Below are 19,832 nucleotides of genomic sequence, written 5' to 3'. Positions count from 1 at the left end.
CACCATCCTCCACGGAGAACACTGAGGCGAGGCCTACCTATGGCTGTGAACAGCCCCCTCGTTAATTACAGACGATTCCAACACCTTGGTCTGACTCCGACGCCAACCACAGCTGTATCCGAGGCTTATCATAGTAGTCTGCATTGTATGAGGCATAATTTATCGACTACAAGCGGTGCTCCTCTTTATTGCCGCGCGTGTTCCACCGTACAACAAGACAATCCTTGTTCAGTCAGTCGGCGCAGACGCATTACCCCAACACCTGTTGACCGACCTCGACGACGCTGCCAACTCTGTCCTGAAAGTCTTCGCGCACCTGAACGAGTTACCCTCCAGCATCCTTCTCGCCGGGCCTCACAAGCACTCCACCACATCCGTCTTCAGGTGATCCCTCAGTCCGCTCCTACAGTATAATCCTGTACTAGGGGAACAAGGTTCCTATCAAGAATATCACACCTGTATGCATGACTCTACAGTGTTGGTGTAAACGGCTGATGTTGTTCGTGTTTTGTTTCACCGCTACGGACTGTATGTGTGTCTGAGTTTTCACCACGGCTCCAGTTTGAGCGATATGAGACAGACAACTCTTTATTTTATCTTTACTGAACATTTATTGAAATGTGACATTTTCTGAATAAACCTTTAAAAAAACTGATTATGATGTATTTCTTAAACAGTTTATTGATCTTCTAACCTATAAACTTGAACCATCATTGAGGGTTTAATAGTCTATAATACAGTAAATCTATCTGAAATATTTGGGTTTACAGTTTCGGATACGAGCGTGGTGACCAATGGCCAAACAGATAAACAATAGTTACAACACAACACAACATTCCAATCCTTCATTAACTAACTCTTACGACAGTCGCCATCTATTGGTTAAAAAAAAGGTGGTGAGGACTGCGAAGAGTCGCCAAACTGGGCTGTCTTAATGCTTCGACTCATTCATCAGAGGTTTGGTGTTGGTATAACTACCTGAAAACAGATTGTGGACAGTGTGGTTGCCGGCTGTGGGTCTCACCTCCTCCTCCATAGTGATGAGTACATTATTATTTGCATTGTCAACTGTCTTGTTCCTGCTCCGGTAAGGTTAATTACTGTATATTGTAATTTATTTAATTATAGGTTTAACATTGCGGTTCAGTTCTGGTGCCCCTATTATAGAATGGATATAAATTCACTAGAGTCGGTGCAGCGAAGAATGACAAAAATGATTCAGGGACTTAGAAACCTTCCATATCAGGATAGGTTAAAGAAACTTAACTTGCATTCCCTAGAAAGACGAAGAGTGCGGGGAGATATGATAGAAGTATTTAAGTGGGTGAAAGGAATCAATAAAGGGGATATAGATAAAGTTCTTATAATATCCGGGCAGGATAGGACTCGGAGCAACGGATTCAAGTTGGATAAGTTTAGGTTTAGGAGGGAGATAGGAAGAAACTGGTTCACAAATAGGGTGGTGGACGAGTGGAACAAGCTTAGCAACTTTGTAGTAAGTGCGGGAACTCTGGAAAGTTTCAAAAGGAGGCTAGATAGATTCATGGATGATAGAGAGTGGTAGTAACTCTCGACAGGAGCTGCCATGCACAGGCCAACCGGCCTATTGCAGACTCCTTATTTTCTTATGTTCTTATGTTTTGTCAATGGCTAAATTCTCAAGCTAAGCAAACTTATTTAGTTATTATTTCATTGTTTTTTCTGATATGCATTGCAAATATTTTATATTAATTATATTAATTTATTTTTCTTGTTGGTTTTGCTTCATTTATATTTGAGGTTAACCAGTCATATAAAACGTTCCATGGTAAACAGTTATATTAGTCGAGTACCCAACACAAGGAAGAGTTAACCTAACACCACGCGCACACACACACACACATACGCTCTGCATTTCAATCTCGAATAATCACCAATTAATGTAAACACGACCAATTACATTAAGCTTAATTATCTCTCATATCAGCAACCGTTTACGACACTGTTCATTACTCGGACCCAGATCAAGTTCGGGTAATTACCTGCTAAATGTATTATCAATGTGGAAGAAAAATTATTAACTTGTTTCTTAACGACCTTGATGATACCAGCTGGGTTATTTCCTGTTGGTGATTATCTTGGGTAGCTGAATATCTCTCTCTCTCTCTCTCTCTCTCTCTCTCTCTCTCTCTCTCTCTCTCTCATTCGTCTTATCCAGTCAATAGCTCATAAAACCACGATATCAACTCTCTTTATCTCAAGCACACAAGACATTTGAACCCGAAGCCCAAGGGGGTGACATCTTCAGGTTCCCGACAGTCTCTCATTTCCGATTTACTGGCCGATTACACTCACTAAATCCACTGGACGATTTTTATTTTCCTGTTGAGAAATCGGTATTTTTTCGGCCGATTATCGCTGTCTCTGGTTAGTCTTTCATGAGAACCTAACCTAACCTTTACCAAAACATTTTTTTAATCTTAGTTGGGATATCAGTGCGATAACACCACGATAACAGACCAGGATTATGATGTAGGTAAGGCAATAAATCCCGGCACAGGTGTGTGTTTGGTTCAGTACACCTTGTGAGCTCTGAAGTGATACCTGACAGCTGGGCAACAAGTGAGAAAGCTAATTTACAGTATCTCGAAAGTGTGTGTGTGTGTGTGTGTGTGTGTGTGTGTCTTTAATAAATTGATAGATGTGGTTTGGAATCTTGTGTATTTGTCATTATAGGGTATTGATTGCGTTATATTTGTCATTATAGGGTATTGATTGTGTTATATTTGTCATTATAGGGTATTGTTTGTGTTATATTTGTCATTATAGGGTATTGATTGCGTTATATTTGTCATTATAGGGTATTGTTTGTGTTATATTTGTCATTATAGGGTATTGTTTGTGTTATATTTGTCATTATAGGGTATTGTTTGTGTTATATTTGTCATTATAGGGTATTGTTTGTGTTATATTTGTCATTATAGGGTATTGTTTGTGTTATATTTGTCATTATAGGGTATTGTTTGTGTTATATTTGTCAATCTATACTCCTGTGTTTACATGTACGATACGAGTAATAATAATAAGACCAGCAAATTGGGATGATCTCTAAAGTCGTTTTGGGAAAAATATAGTTAATGTGGTTTGAATTTGTTAAGCAGAAGTCCAAGTAATTGCAATAAGGTGACTATGTTCCGCTCGCTTATATGGAAACTCGCGCCAGTGTGTGTTCTCTCCTCCATGGGAGTACACTTGTCTACGGAGTACACTTGTCTCGTGAGGGGGTAAAGACGTTGTCTGCATCCCTGGAGCGTGAAATTGTCACTCCGAAGGGGGGGTTTCGCCAGTAGAGAGAGGTCGGGGAAAGTGGGAGTCAAAAAACAAGCAGGTCCTGGGAAGTAAAATTAGTTGCTCAGGACAAGGGGTAAAACAGGACCAGGGAAGGGTAGGTTTAAATGTATACTATACAAACAGTAGGAGCGTTAGAAATAAAATAGACTTGCTGAGAGCGGTTGTATGTACCGAGAATGTAGACGTCATAGCAATCACCGAAACTTGGATGAATCTGGCGAGCAAAAATTTTTTATCAGAGTACCACATAGAAGGGTACAACCTTTTTCACAAGGACAGGGAAGGTAGGAAGGGGGGAGGGGTCGCACTCTTCGTCAAGGATACATTAAAATGTTGTATTAATAATTCAATAAAGGGTGAAATAGGAACCGAGTCTGTGTGGGTAGAAATCACGGAAGGAAGAGAAAAACTAATTATGGGAGTGATTTACAGGCCCCCAAGTCTTGGCAAAGAAGCAGCTCAGCCCATATGGCAGGAAATGAGTAGGGCAGCAAAATATAACAACCTATGCATTATGGGGGATTTCAAATTCAGAAATATTGACTGGGACAACATTGTAGGCGACTATGAATCTGAAGACTTCCTAGACGCAGTACAGGACAATTTTTTGAAACAACTAATTACAGACCCTACTAGAGGTGCCAATATATTAGACCTAGTATTAACAAATAAAGAAAATATTATCAGAGATATCACAGTAGGAGAAGAACTAGGTAACAGTGATCACAGAGAAATCAGGTTCACCCTAAATTGGGAAACGAAAAACAATGACAATATGGTCAGAGTCCCAAACTTTCGGAGCTGCCATGCACAGACCAACCGGCCTATTGCAGACTCCTTATTTTCTTATGTTCAACGTGTGTTCTCTCCTTCATGAGTGACGTAATCCAATAGTGTGAGCAAGCCTCAAACTTTGCACACGATTTCAAGTCATTCCCGAAACACATAGTTTATTTATTCATTTACGTAATATTTCAAAAAGTTCAGAGACAATAAGTTACGTGAATTATACAGAACTTGACACTTTGACGTGATAATTCCCGAACGATGATAAAAGATGTAGATAATGGTGATAATATAATGATGTGTCTGTTACCTCACCTTATTGCTACCTGGATTACCCGATTAGATAAACAAAGACCTGAATGTCACCACATAACTTAATGAAGAATCTGGCCTCTTTATGAGCTTACCTCTTGTGTTCTTAAGTAGTTCACTTTTATTAATTTATTTTTTATTTATTTTTATCTTGTGTTTTAGGGGATTTTTGTTTTTATGAATTCAAGTGCGTTTGTGTGTTCAGTTCTGGTGATGTTTATGAAGCCATTGCTTTCTACTATATAATGCGGATCTGTATACGAATCCTCTTACGTTCTTATACGTAATCCGAATCGACATATGAATCCTCTTACGTTCTACACATAATCCGGATCTGCATATGAATCCTCTTGCGTTCTTATACATAATCCGGATCTGCATATGAATCCTCTTGCGTTCTTATACATAATCCGGATCTGCATATGAATCCTCTTGCGTTCTTATACATAATCCGGATCTGTTTACGAATCATTTTGTGTTCTGGTGTAAGGATGATTTCACGTGCAGCTGAAGACAATGATATGAGGGAAGTTTACGTCGCGTTTAACTGACGGTTTTGTGTTTCAGGAGAGGAAGCTGGAGTGATGGGCGGTCAGGTGTCTTCACCCAGGGTCAAGGAACACGGTGAGGCATGATGTCTTGTGTAATGTTCAGTGCTGGAAAAATGATGATGATGTTGTGATATTGATGATAGCATTGGTGATGATGATGATAATGATTTAGTCGTATACTTAGCACCACTTTGTTTTATTAAGTCTAGTTATTTTCCTCCACAGAAGCACAGCCGCTCACCCCACGGATTGTTGAGTGAGTAACACTATATTCGAGTAGAGTGTGTGTGTGCTTAGAGGGGTTTTACATAATATAAGTCTTTGTTCAACGTCATAAGACTCGGATAAATTAGTCATATGAAAATTCTTAAAAACCGTAAAGCTTTATCATCAGTATAATGGCTTAACTTAAACGCACATGAAAAAAAAATCACCTACCAAATTTCACCGTTTAACCTTCCACACTGTAGACGTGCATAACGAACATACACACAACCCGACTTTAATTATTTCTCCTTTACAGCTCAAGTCACGTGTCAAGGACAAGGTCGTGTATGGTCAGCATCCTCAGCGAGAACCTCCGGGTGCAGAGTGACCTGACCCTCTCCCTCCACCAGGTCAGTAAAGGTCAAAGGTGAAGCAGAACAGATTATTTTAACTTTTCCTAGTGTACCCCTACGTTACCTGGGGCTACGGTACACTCGATATGGTACAGCTGGTGATGATCATGTCTCCATCTCCTACAGCTGGCTGAGTTAGGCAACACAGAGGCGCTAGAGTACAAACTTCAGAACGGCGAGGACGTAAACCAGCTGGACGGGAACCAGCTGGCGCCCCTGCATTACGCCGCCCACTACAACCACCTGCCCGTCGCCAGCCTCCTTCTGCAACACAACGCCGAGGTCAACGTCTGCGGCCAAGACAACCGTACGCCTCTCCACTATGCTGCCAGGTCAGTCGGAGAACACCCACTTGGTCGACAGCTTTGATGAACACTTCTATCATAACATTAATTTATGACTATCAAACATAACACATCCTTTCATCAAAAATACACATTGATTAGATTGACTGATTGATTGATTGAAGCAGTTTATTTAGTCAGATAAAGAGAGATCAAAGTGAAAAATAATAACAAAATTAACACGTTTAGCCGAGTAAGAGGTGGGGCGTGGCTGCAGCTCCTGATAATACACATCACCCTCGGAAGACTGTCCCAGGGTTATACTACTCTCCCACGTGATATATCCTGGTATATCCCTGTTACCTTATGAGGTATGCTGTATCACCCACCTTCCTTAGGTATAACAATTTGAGGTGTTCTCCTGCAGATGTCGGACCAAGCTACAAAATGCCACCTCTGGGACCCAATTGGTGGTAGTTGAGGCTCCTCCGGATGTTGGTTAGTGTGCAGTGTTGTGACATGTCCGTCTGTTCGCCATTCCATCCGTATATACAGTCACCCACAAAAGTCCTGTCGCCTCGTAAACTCGAACCAGTAGACATTGATGCATTATTCCGTGTCCATAAATACTTCGGATTCACGAGTCTAAATCTCGGGGTTTGTGGTGCAGGAGGAGAGGCGAACGGACTTTTGAGAGTGACTGTTCACTTACACACAAAACTCCTTCCATGTGTTTGATAATATCTGTTATCCGCTTAAGGGTTATATAGGCAAGAGACATTTTTGCCACTGAAAAAATCTATTTATCACTAACGAAATATATTAACTGATCTATCAATGACTTCACCTAACCCAATAAACAGCGAAGGGTGTGATGAAGGGCGAAGGTGAGGGTGACTCCATGGTGGTCCTCTTACACAACAATCACGCCATAGTCAACGCTCAGGACAAGTACGGTCAGACGCCCTTGCACTTCGCTGCAATGACAGGGAACATCGCCGCTGCCACTGAGCTGGTCGAGTACTGCAACGCTGATGTGGAGGTAAAAGAGAGAGAGAGAGAGAGTGAGTGAGTCATGGTAAGGGAGATACCATAATTTACAAGGTTATCCGTCTAAACTGACAGAGAAAATGTAAAATAAGAAAACTAAGAAGCTCCACCATTACCACGGTAACTATACAATAATAAAGACCCCACTGAAAATAAGTATCTGACTGCTTTGTTGGTTATCCTTGGTCGAATTGCCTCACTGCTTTCTGTTTTTGTATACATGCACTTTCTAGGCACATTTTAAATTGTATACATGTAAGGTCCTATATACATGCTGAACTGTTTACCTGCACTGCCTATGTATAAAAGCTGAGCCAATTGTAAACTAGTATGACGGTTTTATTAAGCAAATATTCCTACCTATCTATATACTGTATCTATCTGTATCTATTAGTTTGTATGTCTATTTATTAATATATGTACTCAAATTACTGCTTTAGTCTCCACTTCCTTGCCAAACACACAACAAAGTCTAAGATCGCTTCACCTTCACCTACCCTTCACTTCATAGGTCGAAGACAACCAGCAGACGACCCCACTGATCATGGCTGCTACACAGGGCTACGTGGATATTGCCAGACTCTTATTGGAGAGTGCCAGTGCCAACCTGAGGCAGGCAGACTCCTCTAGACAGACGGCCCTCCACAGAGCTGTCAAAAGCGGCCACTTGGTGAGTAGTTAACGAACGTGTTGTATAGTAAAGAGTTTTAGATGGGGTTTCAGGTGGTGCATTTGATAATGATTTTAGTCACATTAACACAGTGTCTAAATCTTTATATTCAGACTTACTGACAATTAATTATTATTATTATTATTATTATTATTATTATTATTATTATTATTATTATTATTATTATTATTATTATTATTATTATTATTATTATTATTGTTATTATTATTACCTAGAGGATGGTCAACTTGTTACTACATAAGGGCAGGGACATGAAGAATTACATGAGCTTCCTGAACGCCAGAGACACCAAGAGAAAGACAGCTCTGTATCACGCCTGTAGCAATGGTCACGTGCTGGTAGGTGCTGGTGGGGTTATTTTGGGGGTATTGAGGTAATGGAATTTTGGGATGAATTGATGGGATTTTAGGGAATGTCTGTTAATTTTCATATTTACCTGTACCAGATGTTAATTAAAAGTTATTACGTGAGTTATTTACCTGTCTTCTGGATGTTATGAATTATTGCTTAAGTAATACACGCACATACACATACTCTTTGTCTTTAGATGACTCTCTCTCTCCCTCAGTTTCCATTTCTGTCTTTCAGTTTCTCTCTCTCTCTCTCTCTCTCTCTCTCTCTCTCTCTCTCATCTGGTTAGATATTGACGTATATTAAACAGATTTTTTTTTTACCTGACCACCCCACACACCTGTTATAAAGTATGGAGAGTATACAAGTGATTCAGGAGTGTGTCTGTGTCAGGTAGCGGCTGTGTTGCTCGAGGAACAAGCTGACGCAGAAGCAGAGACAGTCACGTTAGCCACGTCCCTCCACGCCGCTGCTAGTGTGGGCAATGTGGACATCATCGGTGTTCTTCTAGAGGTAAGGCCAAGGGCATGATAGTATCCCTGGAGGTGTGGCCAAGGGCATGATAGTATCCCTGGAGGTGTGGCCAAGGGCATGATAGTATCCCTGGAGGTGTGGCCAAGGGCATGATAGTATCCCTGGAGGTGTGGCCAAGGGCATGATAGTATCCCTGGAGGTGTGGCCAAGGGCATGATAGTATCCCTGGAGGTGTGGCCAAGGTCATGATAGTATCCCTGGAGGTGTGGCCAAGAGTATGATAGTATCCCTGGAGGTGTGGCCAAGGATATGATAGTATCCTTGGAGGTGTGGCCAAGGGTATGATAGTATCCCTGGAGGTGTGGCCAAGGGTATGATAGTATCCCTGGAGGTGTGGCCAAGGGTATGATAGTATCCCTGGAGGTGTGGCCAAGGTCATGATAGTATCCCTGGAGGTGTGGCCAAGGGTATGATAGTATCCCTGGAGGTGTGGCCAAGGATATGATAGTATCCCTGGAGGTGTGGCCAAGGGTATGATAGTATCCCTGGAGGCTTGACCAAGGATATGATAGTATCCCTGGAGGTGTGGCCAAGGATATGTACGATTATGGATACAGATTGATATATGAAATTCGTAATAATTCGTTTGTGCGTAAACAACCAAAGCTAGATGATAATCCTACTAATTCGTAACACATTGGTGCTGTTTGTTTTCCTCACGCAGCGCAAGGTTCAGTTGGACGAGCCTGATCTGTACCAGCGGACGCCTCTCATGTACGCAGCTGCTGGTAACAACAACAAAGCCATTCAACTCCTGGCCCAGCGAGGCGCTAATCTGGAACACAAAGATCTGTGAGTTATTTGTCTTGTTGTTTCACTGTAATTAAGTTTAAAGTAAATAGATGTGTGTCAGTCTGACGTAGCTAAAGGCGAGATAGAGAAACCGATTATCAGTTCACTATGGAAATTTAATCCTTGGAAGTTAATTCGTTAAACATGTGAATATAAAATGTTCTATAAATGCTCGTTAGTCTAATAGTCTCACATTGGCGTCTTTTCTCAAGACATTATCTCAAGTGTGACTTACATAAGAACATAAGAAAATAAGGAGTCTGCAATAGGCCGGTTGGCCTGTGCATGGCAGCTCCTGTCGAGAGTTACTACCACTCTCTATCATCCATGAATCTATCCAGCCTCCCTTTGAAACTTTCCAGCGTTCCAGCACTTACTACAAAGTTGCTAAGCTTGTTCCACTCGTCCACCACCCTATTTGTAAACCAGTTCCTTCCTATCTCCCTCCTAAACCTAAACTTATCCAACTTGAATCCGTTGTTCCGAGTCTTATCCTGCTCGGATATTATAAGAACTTTATCTATATCACCTTTATTGATTCCTTTCACCCACTTAAATACTTCTATCATATCTCCCCGTACTCTTCGTCTTTCTAGGGAATGCAAGTTTAGTTTCTTTAATCTATCCTGATATGGAAGGTTTCTAAGTCCCGGTGATACACTTAAGGTTAATGTTTGTGACAGTTGCGATGTTTACCATGAAATTATTTCTCGCCAGGAACCAGTCAACTGCGTTGTTGTTGGCAGCCCACGGTGGTCATGCAGCAGCTGTACAAATGCTGTTGGAACTAGGAGCAGATGTGCAGGCAACGGACAAGTTGAATAAGACAGCTGTGTACATCAGTGCCGAACAAGGCAAGGTGGAGACGGTAAAGGTAGGACTGAAAGAAGAGATAGTTTTTCTTAACGCGTTAATGCCATTTAATAACTAACTGTAGACTATAAAACAAACTACTGAGAAGATGAATTAAACACCTTCCGGTATTTCATATTTTATTTAGTATAGGGTATTTATATATTAGAATCAATGTCGTTTTCTAATAGAGTATAACTGGAGTTTTGTATTTGTTGATGTCTGGTGTATACATATACTGGCCTGATACATATGTTTGAGCATATTAGTTCTCGAAGACCAGGAATGCATTATAACATTAACCTCAAAGGTCAACCAGAGACAAATCTCGTTAATAACATCTAAATGATAAAGACAAAACCGCCTTGACCAACAGGTTCATATTGCCAGTATTGGTTTAGTCTTAGTCTCCCCTCCAATGGTCCTCGTGCTTTATCGTTTAACTCCAGTCATTCCCAATTAATATTAGTATAATTATTGCACTGTTACTGCTACAAATATCATAATTTATATTTATTAAATAACATAAAAAAGTACAATTTAAGGAGGTAAATTATATTTTGATCTCTCGGAAGTTTATACTATAACATAGTTACTTCCAATATTCCCGTTTCCAGCTTTTTAGGGAGTTTGGTAATGGAATTGATAAGGAAGTTGATGTTTTATTTCTCTTCACAGAGAACGCTCTTGAAGAACAATTTTGTTAAGACTTGTCTTATAGTAGATTAATTTTCTCAATAAATATTAGTAATGATGTACATGTGCTACCCTTTTTATTGCGGGGATTAGGCCACCCGGGCACAGGTCATCGACCCACAACTGGGCCTAAAGGGCGAAAAAATAAGAGTAAAAATATTAAAGAAAAAGACTATATTAATATACACCACGAAGGTGCCGGAAAACCAGCTTTTTGAAGTGAGACAGATTGTAAGAGTATGGAAACAGAGAAGATGGCAGAGCATTAACATTCCACAGTTTGGCTGTGTGAGGCTAGAAGGATGTACTTTACTCTGACCATTTTTGATTAATTGTTATTGTCAATAAACTTTTTAGTAATGTTACAAGGCTTAAGGTTTATTCTTCCTGGCAATTATGTACATTACCAACAAATGTATAAGTTAATAGATTTTAATGACACTTTTGAAATATTCTAGTTAACAGGTAACACAGCCTCCCCGAAAGAGCAACACCAAACATTATAAAGTTAAATGAACTTCATTTATTACGTGCGTGAATAATAGATACAAGTACACGTAAAGATAATTAGTTTTACATGTTTATTACTGTATACAACAGTTACAGTGTTTTTCCTCTAAAAACATAAATAACAAGCATGCCTCACGCACACACACACAGCCTCTTTTTTTCCTGTTAATTGTTGACAATGATCCACTATTGGTATTACCTGGACGTTAACATTACCTGAGCCTTCAGGTAGCGTTAAGGTGTTTAGTTATCGACAGAAATAAACTGCGGGACCAACCCTTAGTTCATTCAATTATAATTACTGTAGAGGTTTTATTATCTGTTGATGATTGAGTAGTGTAATTACCAGTCTTGTGTACACGCCAAAAGACCCAGCTGCCGAAGATGTTGATGTTGGGACAAATACACCAGACATTGACAGATAGAAAACTCCAGTTATACTCAATCATGAAGGAACATTAAAGGAGATGTTATTTAGTTTTACAGGGATTACTATAAGTTACTATGTCACTAAAATAATCTTATTGGTGAATTTTTATCTAGTTTTCCTCTTAATCACTATACAGTAACTAGACGAGAAAAACTATAACAAAAGTGAATAACTGGAATAAAATACCATAGTCCCCAGAAATTAAACCATTTCATTTTCTCTCACTGCCAAAGAAAACTTTAAATGGCTAACTGAACTTAGTGTTATGTCTCCTCGTCTCAGGTGTTACTCGAGGTGGAGGAGAGCAAGAAGCTGCTGGATGTTGTGGACTATAACGGTAGCCCTCCCGTCCACATAGCAGTAGCAGCAGGTAATATGGCGGTGGTGGAGCTGCTACTGAAGGCCGGAGCGTCCATACACCTGAAGAACGAGGAGCAAGACACCGTCCTACACCTGGCCGCAAGGAGAGGCTACACCATGTTAGTAGTGGTGGACTGAAGGTGTTGATGTCAGCAGCCAAGAGTGTGTTTGTCAGAGCTTCAGACTCTTTTAAGTGGATTTTTTTTTCACTTAACCTATCGAACTAGTTTAACGTAACTTAACCTGACCTAATTTAGCTAAACCTAACCTTAACAATTCAGCCTCACCAACCTAAACCGTGTGGCCAGGATGGTGATGGAACTGATACCTCACTGCCACAAGCTGATGAACTCCGAGAACGAGGACCTGGACACACCCCTTCACCTGGCGTGTAGAGGAGGCCACGAAGGCGTGATCAAGGTGCTTCTCGAGGTTGGAGCGGACCTGAGCACCACCAATTCGTCCTCCTCGACACCCCTCCACCTGGCCGCTGCTCAAGGTTACACTAAATGCTGTCTTCTCCTCCTCGATTCAGACGCACCAAAGGATCTTCACAATAAGGTAGAAGAGAAGTATAAAGTTGAGACTTGATAGTACTGAACTGACACAAGAAAGTTTGATACGACTTGTCTTATTAATGTTGATATGATAGATAATTATTAATTACTTGTATTGGATCACTGAAGACGCTCTACTCCAGATTATTTCACCTGAAAAGTAGCCACCATAACCCAACCTCACCTAACCTAGACACAGACACACACACACACACACACACTCACATACATAGACTTCTCTCTCTCTCTCTCTCTCTCTCTCTCTCTCTCTCTCTTACTGAACAATTTCCTCTCCACAGGACCATAAGACGCCCCTAATGGAGGCAGTAGTAGCGGGTCACGTAGGAGTTACCAGGTTACTCCTAGAACGGGGCGCCTCCCTCGCCGCTCAGGACAATGCCAACAGAAACTCCTTACAACTGGCTATACTCGCGGGGCAGAGGCAAGTCGGTCGCTCATGGGGCAGACTCGTGTGTGTGTGTGTGTGTGTATTGATGGCACAGTTAACATTAGTTTAAGAAAGTCACGTTAAGTTGATCTACTGTGTAAGAACAACATCATGCAGATAAATAAACCTTCTTATTTTTCCGTAAGTGAATCGGTGAGTCAGTCAGTAATCGAGACTCATAGTGCTGACGGCGCAACTAATTGAGGTCAGGATGACATTAAGAGGTTAAGATTATTAAGGTCAAGGGAGGTCATACAACATTAAGGTCCCACTTATACGTGCTTTAATTCCCCTTCCTCCGCCTCACCTGGTCCAGAGACACGGCCACGGCCATCATTCAGTCGGCCATGTGGGAGACGGCCCTAAGGCACGTCTCTCAGGACCTCCACGGCCGCCGCCTCACCCCTTTCAGGATGTTGATCGAGAGACTGCCTGGGGTCGCAGAAGTAGTGCTCCACAGGTGAGTGTTTATTTGTTTAGTTCTTCCTTCGTTGTTGTTTTTGTTGGTGTTGTTGTTGTTTTTGTTGGTGTTGTTGTTGTTTTTGTTGGTGTTGTTGTTGTTGATGTTGGTGTTGTTTTTGGTGATGGTGGTGGCGTTGTTGATGATGGTGATGGTGGTGTTGTTGGTGTTTTTGTTATTGTTGGTGGTGGTGCTGTTAGTGGTGGTGGTGTTGCTGTTGTTGTTGTTGTTGTTGTTGGTGGTGCTGTTAGTGGTGGTGGTGTTGCTGTTGTTGGTGTTGTTGTTGTTGTTGTTGTTGGTGGTGCTGTTAGTGGTGGTGTTGGTGGTGATGTTTTGTTTTCGTTGTTGGGTTGTTTAGTGGGTTTGTTTATGTCTGTGTTTTCCAATTATTAGCGAGGGAAACAAAATGGAACTATGAAACTTTCTCACTTTGAAAATTGAACGAATTTATTTATTTTTTCATCATCTTAAGTACATCTCTTTAACCTCTTTAATATCCTTGAACGTAACTTAAGTCTTCTAAAATCTTTGTCTAAAATAAACTTTCAATCATATTAAGTTGTAAAAAAAAGTCTGACCCATCAAGTTTTGTTTTTGTATAACATTTCTCATAAGTCTTAAACGCAAAACTTTTTTATTTCACCAATTAAAAAAACAACAATAACGAGAAAGACATCAACAGTTAAGTCTTTACCTTTGACAACAACAGATGCATCAAAAAGATCAACAGAATGACCACTAACGACAACAACGACGACATTCAAGACCGGGTAATGAACTTTGAATACCTGGATGATACGTACCAAGTAAGGGCGGGAGGAAGCCAGTTTGACCAGGTAGGGAGACTCAAGCCACGAGCCTCTCCCTACACCAAGCACGCCAGAGTCCTCAAACACAACCATCCTCTCATGTTGATGGTGCAGTACAGACAGTCATCACTCCTGGCTCACCCCGTCTGTGTTAACTTGATCAAACACAAGTGGGTTAGTTACGGCAGGTAAGGAACACTGTTTAATGTATCGTTTTGGCAATAATTCTGAATCACGTGAAGATTAGTATAGTCCCCCCGATCCCACCTCCACCCCTCCTCCTGTCCCCTCTCTCCCTAGTTTATTTCTCCTGATGACTAAATACTTGAACACTTTACTTATATATATCATATAAAATTAGACTTTAGTAATATCAAATCATATAAAATACGTTCCATTGATATACTTCAACAAAATACTTCGAGGAGAATCAACGAAAACTTCACAGGTATGACAACGAAACAGTCATTTGCATTCTTAATTACTCTGGTTCTGTATTATGCAAATGATTCTATCTATAAAGGCTTCAGGTGTATATGAAAGCCTTTAGTTGTCGTGAGGCACTTTAGCTGGTGTGAGAGTTTTAAGCTGAAGATGTACGAGAGACCTCAGGTGAACAGAGAACTTAATGAGAAACACCTGACAGGTTTGTGTACTACGGGAATCTTGGCCTCTATCTGGTGTTCCTTCTCTCCTTCACCGCCTACGTCCTTGCCGTCAGGTGAGTCATACACCCCTTAACAACACGCAACGTTTCTTTTGTATTCCGGGTTTTTGTGTATATTCATAAAGAAAGTTTTTCCTTAAATTACACCATGATAATACATTTTACTTCTAATAAACTATATAGAGATGAAAATCCATTATATCGAGAATCCGTTAGATGTGAACCTCCCTCCCCCCTTCTAACGGAGTATATGGGAAAAGAAGTCCGTTATAAGGAAGATGTTTATCATTATCAGCTGTTTTGACGTCTAGTAAGTAATGTTATACAAGAGAGTTCACCTGCTCCACCTTACAGAGAACTCAACTGGGTAGGTGTGAACGTGACGAGAGCAGGAGAGGATGAGGTGCGGGATGCTGTACACTGTGAGGTATGGCTCATAAGTCCGATATATTGAAGTAAGTCCGATATTGTGAGGGTAAGTCCCGTATATTCGCTATTTAATCCAAAAATTTTCCATATACAGTCTGGAGTCCTCGTTATTAGAAACCAAAATGTATAAATACATATAAAATATATATAAATTTGTATGAATTCGTATAAAATATGCATAGATATAAATTAAACATGAATAAAATCAGTATAAATACGTACAAAATATGTATTAATATGTATAAAACACTTTAACTCTCATTACCACCACACCTGTTATACACCTGACCTCCTGACGGCACTGTAGGAGGTAGATTGGGATGAGTGGCACGGCACCTCCTTCCTGTGGGTGACCAAATGGCTGGTGTTAGTCATGGCTGCTCTCCAGATGCTTAAGGAGTTCGCTCAGCTCTGTCAGGTTAGTGTCTCAGTTCTCTCAGGTAAAAATTGAAGTTCTCCAAACTAAAGACTTCTGCTTCTCCTAGTTCTGTTCAGTAAAGTCTCCAGTTATGAAAGTCAAACTACTCCTGCAAGTCTCCTGTAAAGTCCTGTGTGTCTGTCTCTCATGTAAAGTCAAGTTCTGTTCAGTAAAGTCCCAAGTTAAACCAGTCAAAGAACTATTTCTCTATGACGAGTCTTGTGTTGCGGAAATACGACTATAGAGTTGATTGTGTTGTTATTGATGTTGATGTTGCAGGCATGTGTGGGTTACTTCAACTCGGAGAACCTCGTCGAGTTGGTCTGCTACGTGTGCGCTGTGCTCTTCGTCATCAACTTCAACGGGTGTTCTATCAAGGAGGTCAGTCAGTCAGTCAGTCAGTCAGCCAGTTAGTTACGGTGATAGATTAGTTATGGGAGTTTTACATTATTTCAGTTGGTGTTTATTTGCCTTCTTCTTCTTCTTTTTATCTCGTTTTTAAGGAGTGGCAGTGGCAGACGGGGGCTATGGCGATCTTCCTGGCGTGGATGAACTTGCTCCTCTTCATCCGCGTCTTCCCCTTCTTCGGCATCTACGTTATCATGTTTACGGAGATCCTCAGCACCTTCAGCAGTTTCTTCCTTGTTTTCTTTTTCTTCATCATCGCCTTTGCTCTCAGCTTCTATACGGTGAGTCCAATAAGATCTAGGTGATGGCTAAAGGGGTTACTCCTTATGTATGGTGCTGTGGTGACACCGGTGTTATTGTGGTACTAGAGGTGTCATTGTGGTGCTACAGGTGTCATTATGGTGTTACAGATGTCATTATGGTGATTCAGGTGTCATTGTGGTGATTCAGGTGTCATTGTGGTGCTACAGGTGTCATTATGGTGATTCAGGCGTTGTTGTGGTGCTACAGGTATCAATTGTGGTGTTGTGGTGCCTCAGGTATCACCGTGGTGTTACAGATGTCATTGTGGTGCTACAGGTGTTGTGTGTTACAGGTGTTAGGGGAGCAGTACCCCTTCAGGACGCCCGCCCACTCCCTACTGAGGACAGCTGTTATGATGATTGGCGAGATTGACTACCAAGATGTCTTCAGCAACCCCGAGAACCCGATCGAGGTGTGTGCTCTCCTTTATCTCACCTGTTGGCTTGGAAATTACTCACCTGACTCACCTGTTGACTCAATATTTTCCCCATTACTTTTTTTCCCTAATACTCAATCAAATTTTATTAATTACTCATATGACCCATCTAGTTTCCCAGTATTTTCCCCGACTTTTTTCCATAGTACTCATCTTTTTTTTATGTAGTACTCGTGAATGTTTATATTTTGTACTCGTATTATTTTCCCCGAGCGTCAACTTTTTTCCCCTAGATTTTTCCCTTATTTATATTGTTGATTGTCTTTTGTTTCCAGTACCCGGAAGTGACGTATATCCTGGTTATGGCGTTTATGGTGTTTATGTCCATCCTCATCATGAACTTGTTGGTGGGTCTGGCTGTGCATGACATAAAGTCCGTCCAGGAACAGGCCATGTTGCAGAAGTTGGCCATGCAGACTAAGGTAAGTGGGAGGTGGCTATGTTGCAGAAGCTGGCCTTGCAGACCAAGGTTAGGGAGAGGTGGCCATGTTGCAGAAGTTGGCCATTTAGACTCAGATAAGGGGAGTTGGCCATGCAGACTAAAGGGGAACTGGCCATGCAGACTAAAGGTGAACTGGCCATGCTGACTGAAACTAAAGGGGATGTGGCCATGTAAACTAAAGTAAATGAAAAGATGACCACAGACAACTGGGTCGACTAGGGGTGCCTCGACCTAAAGTCAATCAACCAAACTATTTATCTCAGACTTGGTTGACATTTCTCCAACAGCTGGTGGTGGAGATAGAGATGGTGATCCCAGAGTATATTCGACGACGGTACGTGGTGAAGAACCTGAAGGTGGTGGAGGAGAACAAGACCAACATCCTCAGGTGGCTCTTTGCCAAGTTCAGCTTTTACCAGGAGAAGGAGGTTCGTGTGTGTGTGTGTGTGTGTGTGTTATCATTGTTGTTCCTTGAGCCACACAGGTACTTCTCCACACAGTTAACTTGTGCTGTTATTGTTAGTGACTTTTGTACTAACTGACTTCTTGGTTGACTGACTTTTGGATTGATTGACTTCTAGACTGAATGACTAAGTAACTGAGTGACTGAGTGACTGACTGAGTAACTTCTAGGATGACTGACTGACTTCTGCTGATTGACTGAGTTTTTGACTGGGTAACTGACTTTTAGACTGACTCCTGGACTTACTGACGGTTCTCCAATTCTTGCAGTTAAGTGACGTAGACAACCTGCGTCAAGAAGTCCTACAACTCAAGTCTTCAGTGGACGACCTCCTGGACATCAAAGCCTCCCTTCATGACCTGGGGGAAGTGAAGGACTCCCTACGTATCTTGTCGGATCTCAGGTCATCCAAGACTGACCTAGTTCAGCTCAAGAACCTCGTGAAAGAGATACACAAGAAGCTGGGGTCGTGAACTCTTCCTGAAGGAGTTCTTATAATATATCGAGATGGTTCATTGTCGCGGGTTAGGTTAGAGTCGAGGTATCGTTCTATATCCAGTGTTATATTAGCTATCGTATAGACCTTAATGTTATATTAGGCCACGGTATAGTCCTGTTATTGTGTAAGGTAGGGTATAGGCCTAGTGTTGTGTAAGGTAGGGTATAGGCCTATTGTTGTGTCAGGTAGGGTATAGGCCTATTGTTGTATTAGGCTATTGTATAGGTCTATTATTGTGTAAGGTAAGGTATAGGCCTATTATTGTGTAAGGTAGGATATAGGCTTATTATTGTAGTAGGCTATTGTATAGGCCTATGATCTGGTCGATTATACAGTATATATTAAGTCAATACAAGAGTATCGACCACCCTGTCGTGTGTAACAATATGGTGCGAACGCTGTAAACATATCCGTGTGGTTACCGGCGTCAGTTGGTTAATATCGCTCAGTTTCTGCTTCACGAACCCCGAAATATCAAACAGGTGAATCCGAAGCGTTGATGGACTATCGTGGACAAAAGTTCGCTCCCTGTGGTGGAACTGAGTCACAGGAATGAGTCTCCGAACTGACTGTGTGCGGGTGTGCTGTTTTGTCTCATTTGGGGTCGATACTGCTTCAGTTTTGGAGGGAGCGAACTGTTGTCAACGATAGGACATAATAAGGCATCAGTCTCTAATATTTCGGGTACACGGGTCCGAATCTCAGGGTTCGTGGAGCAGCACAAAAGGCGACGGTACTTGTGTTTGTGACTGTACAGTACATACTGTATTTACACCCTTTATATACAAGCTTTTAGGCTGATTAAGAAACAGACTCAGGCTCAGGCTGTCAGTTGACTCACCCATGTCAATATTGTTATTATTATTCACCATATCTGTATTTTTATGGCTAAATATACTGTTTTAATATCAATATTAGTTAATTATTGATTACAAATACGGCGTTGTAGAATTATACTGTATGTATTATTTCCAAAGAATTTTGCTTAAATCTGATCTAACTGCAATTACATAAACCAAAAAATGCATCGGTTAAATGCGAGGTCGGGATCCGGTCCTGGGCTCTGAATAAACTCAACTCAACGTTTTTCTGGGTCGCGCACTGCTGCTGATTGCTTACATTCTCCATAGAAAACGTATCTGCCTCAGTCGTGCATACCAGTAGCAGTGGTGAGGAGTATTGACGTTTTGTGCTAGTTAACATCACAGAAGAGGACTGTAAGGTAAGTCTAGGAATTTTCTGTTCATTCCATAAGGTTGAATCGTGACTCGTGAGTAGTAGAGAGCTGTACTGTTGTGTAGGCAAGCTTGTGAGGTTGTAAAGCTGTATTACAAAGTAGGTCTC

General features: G+C 41.3%; 1 protein-coding gene across 1 annotated transcript; it reads left to right on the top strand.

Moving 5' to 3' along the window:
• The first annotated feature begins 2,569 nt into the window (after positions 1-2,569).
• LOC121868898 (transient receptor potential cation channel subfamily A member 1 homolog) lies at positions 2,570-19,400 on the top strand. The gene is made up of 26 exons (XM_042369910.1): positions 2,570-2,601; positions 4,996-5,052; positions 5,205-5,235; positions 5,503-5,596; positions 5,726-5,931; positions 6,311-6,381; positions 6,747-6,925; positions 7,445-7,603; positions 7,840-7,962; positions 8,369-8,488; positions 9,174-9,301; positions 10,019-10,175; positions 12,072-12,268; positions 12,458-12,710; positions 13,006-13,148; positions 13,471-13,614; positions 14,324-14,611; positions 15,070-15,144; positions 15,445-15,517; positions 15,827-15,937; positions 16,217-16,318; positions 16,441-16,626; positions 16,941-17,060; positions 17,360-17,506; positions 17,814-17,954; positions 18,259-19,400. Exons 2-26 carry the CDS (start codon positions 5,013-5,015, stop codon positions 18,460-18,462), a joined length of 3,492 nt encoding a protein of 1,163 aa, XP_042225844.1. The 5' UTR covers positions 2,570-2,601; positions 4,996-5,012; the 3' UTR covers positions 18,463-19,400.
• Positions 19,401-19,832: the final 432 nt, after the last annotated feature.

Source organism: Homarus americanus, unplaced genomic scaffold, assembly GCF_018991925.1.
Source record: "Homarus americanus isolate GMGI-L3 unplaced genomic scaffold, GMGI_Hamer_2.0 scaffold38801, whole genome shotgun sequence".
NCBI lineage: Eukaryota > Metazoa > Arthropoda > Malacostraca > Decapoda > Nephropidae > Homarus > Homarus americanus.
This window is presented reverse-complemented; position numbering and strand designations above follow the sequence as displayed.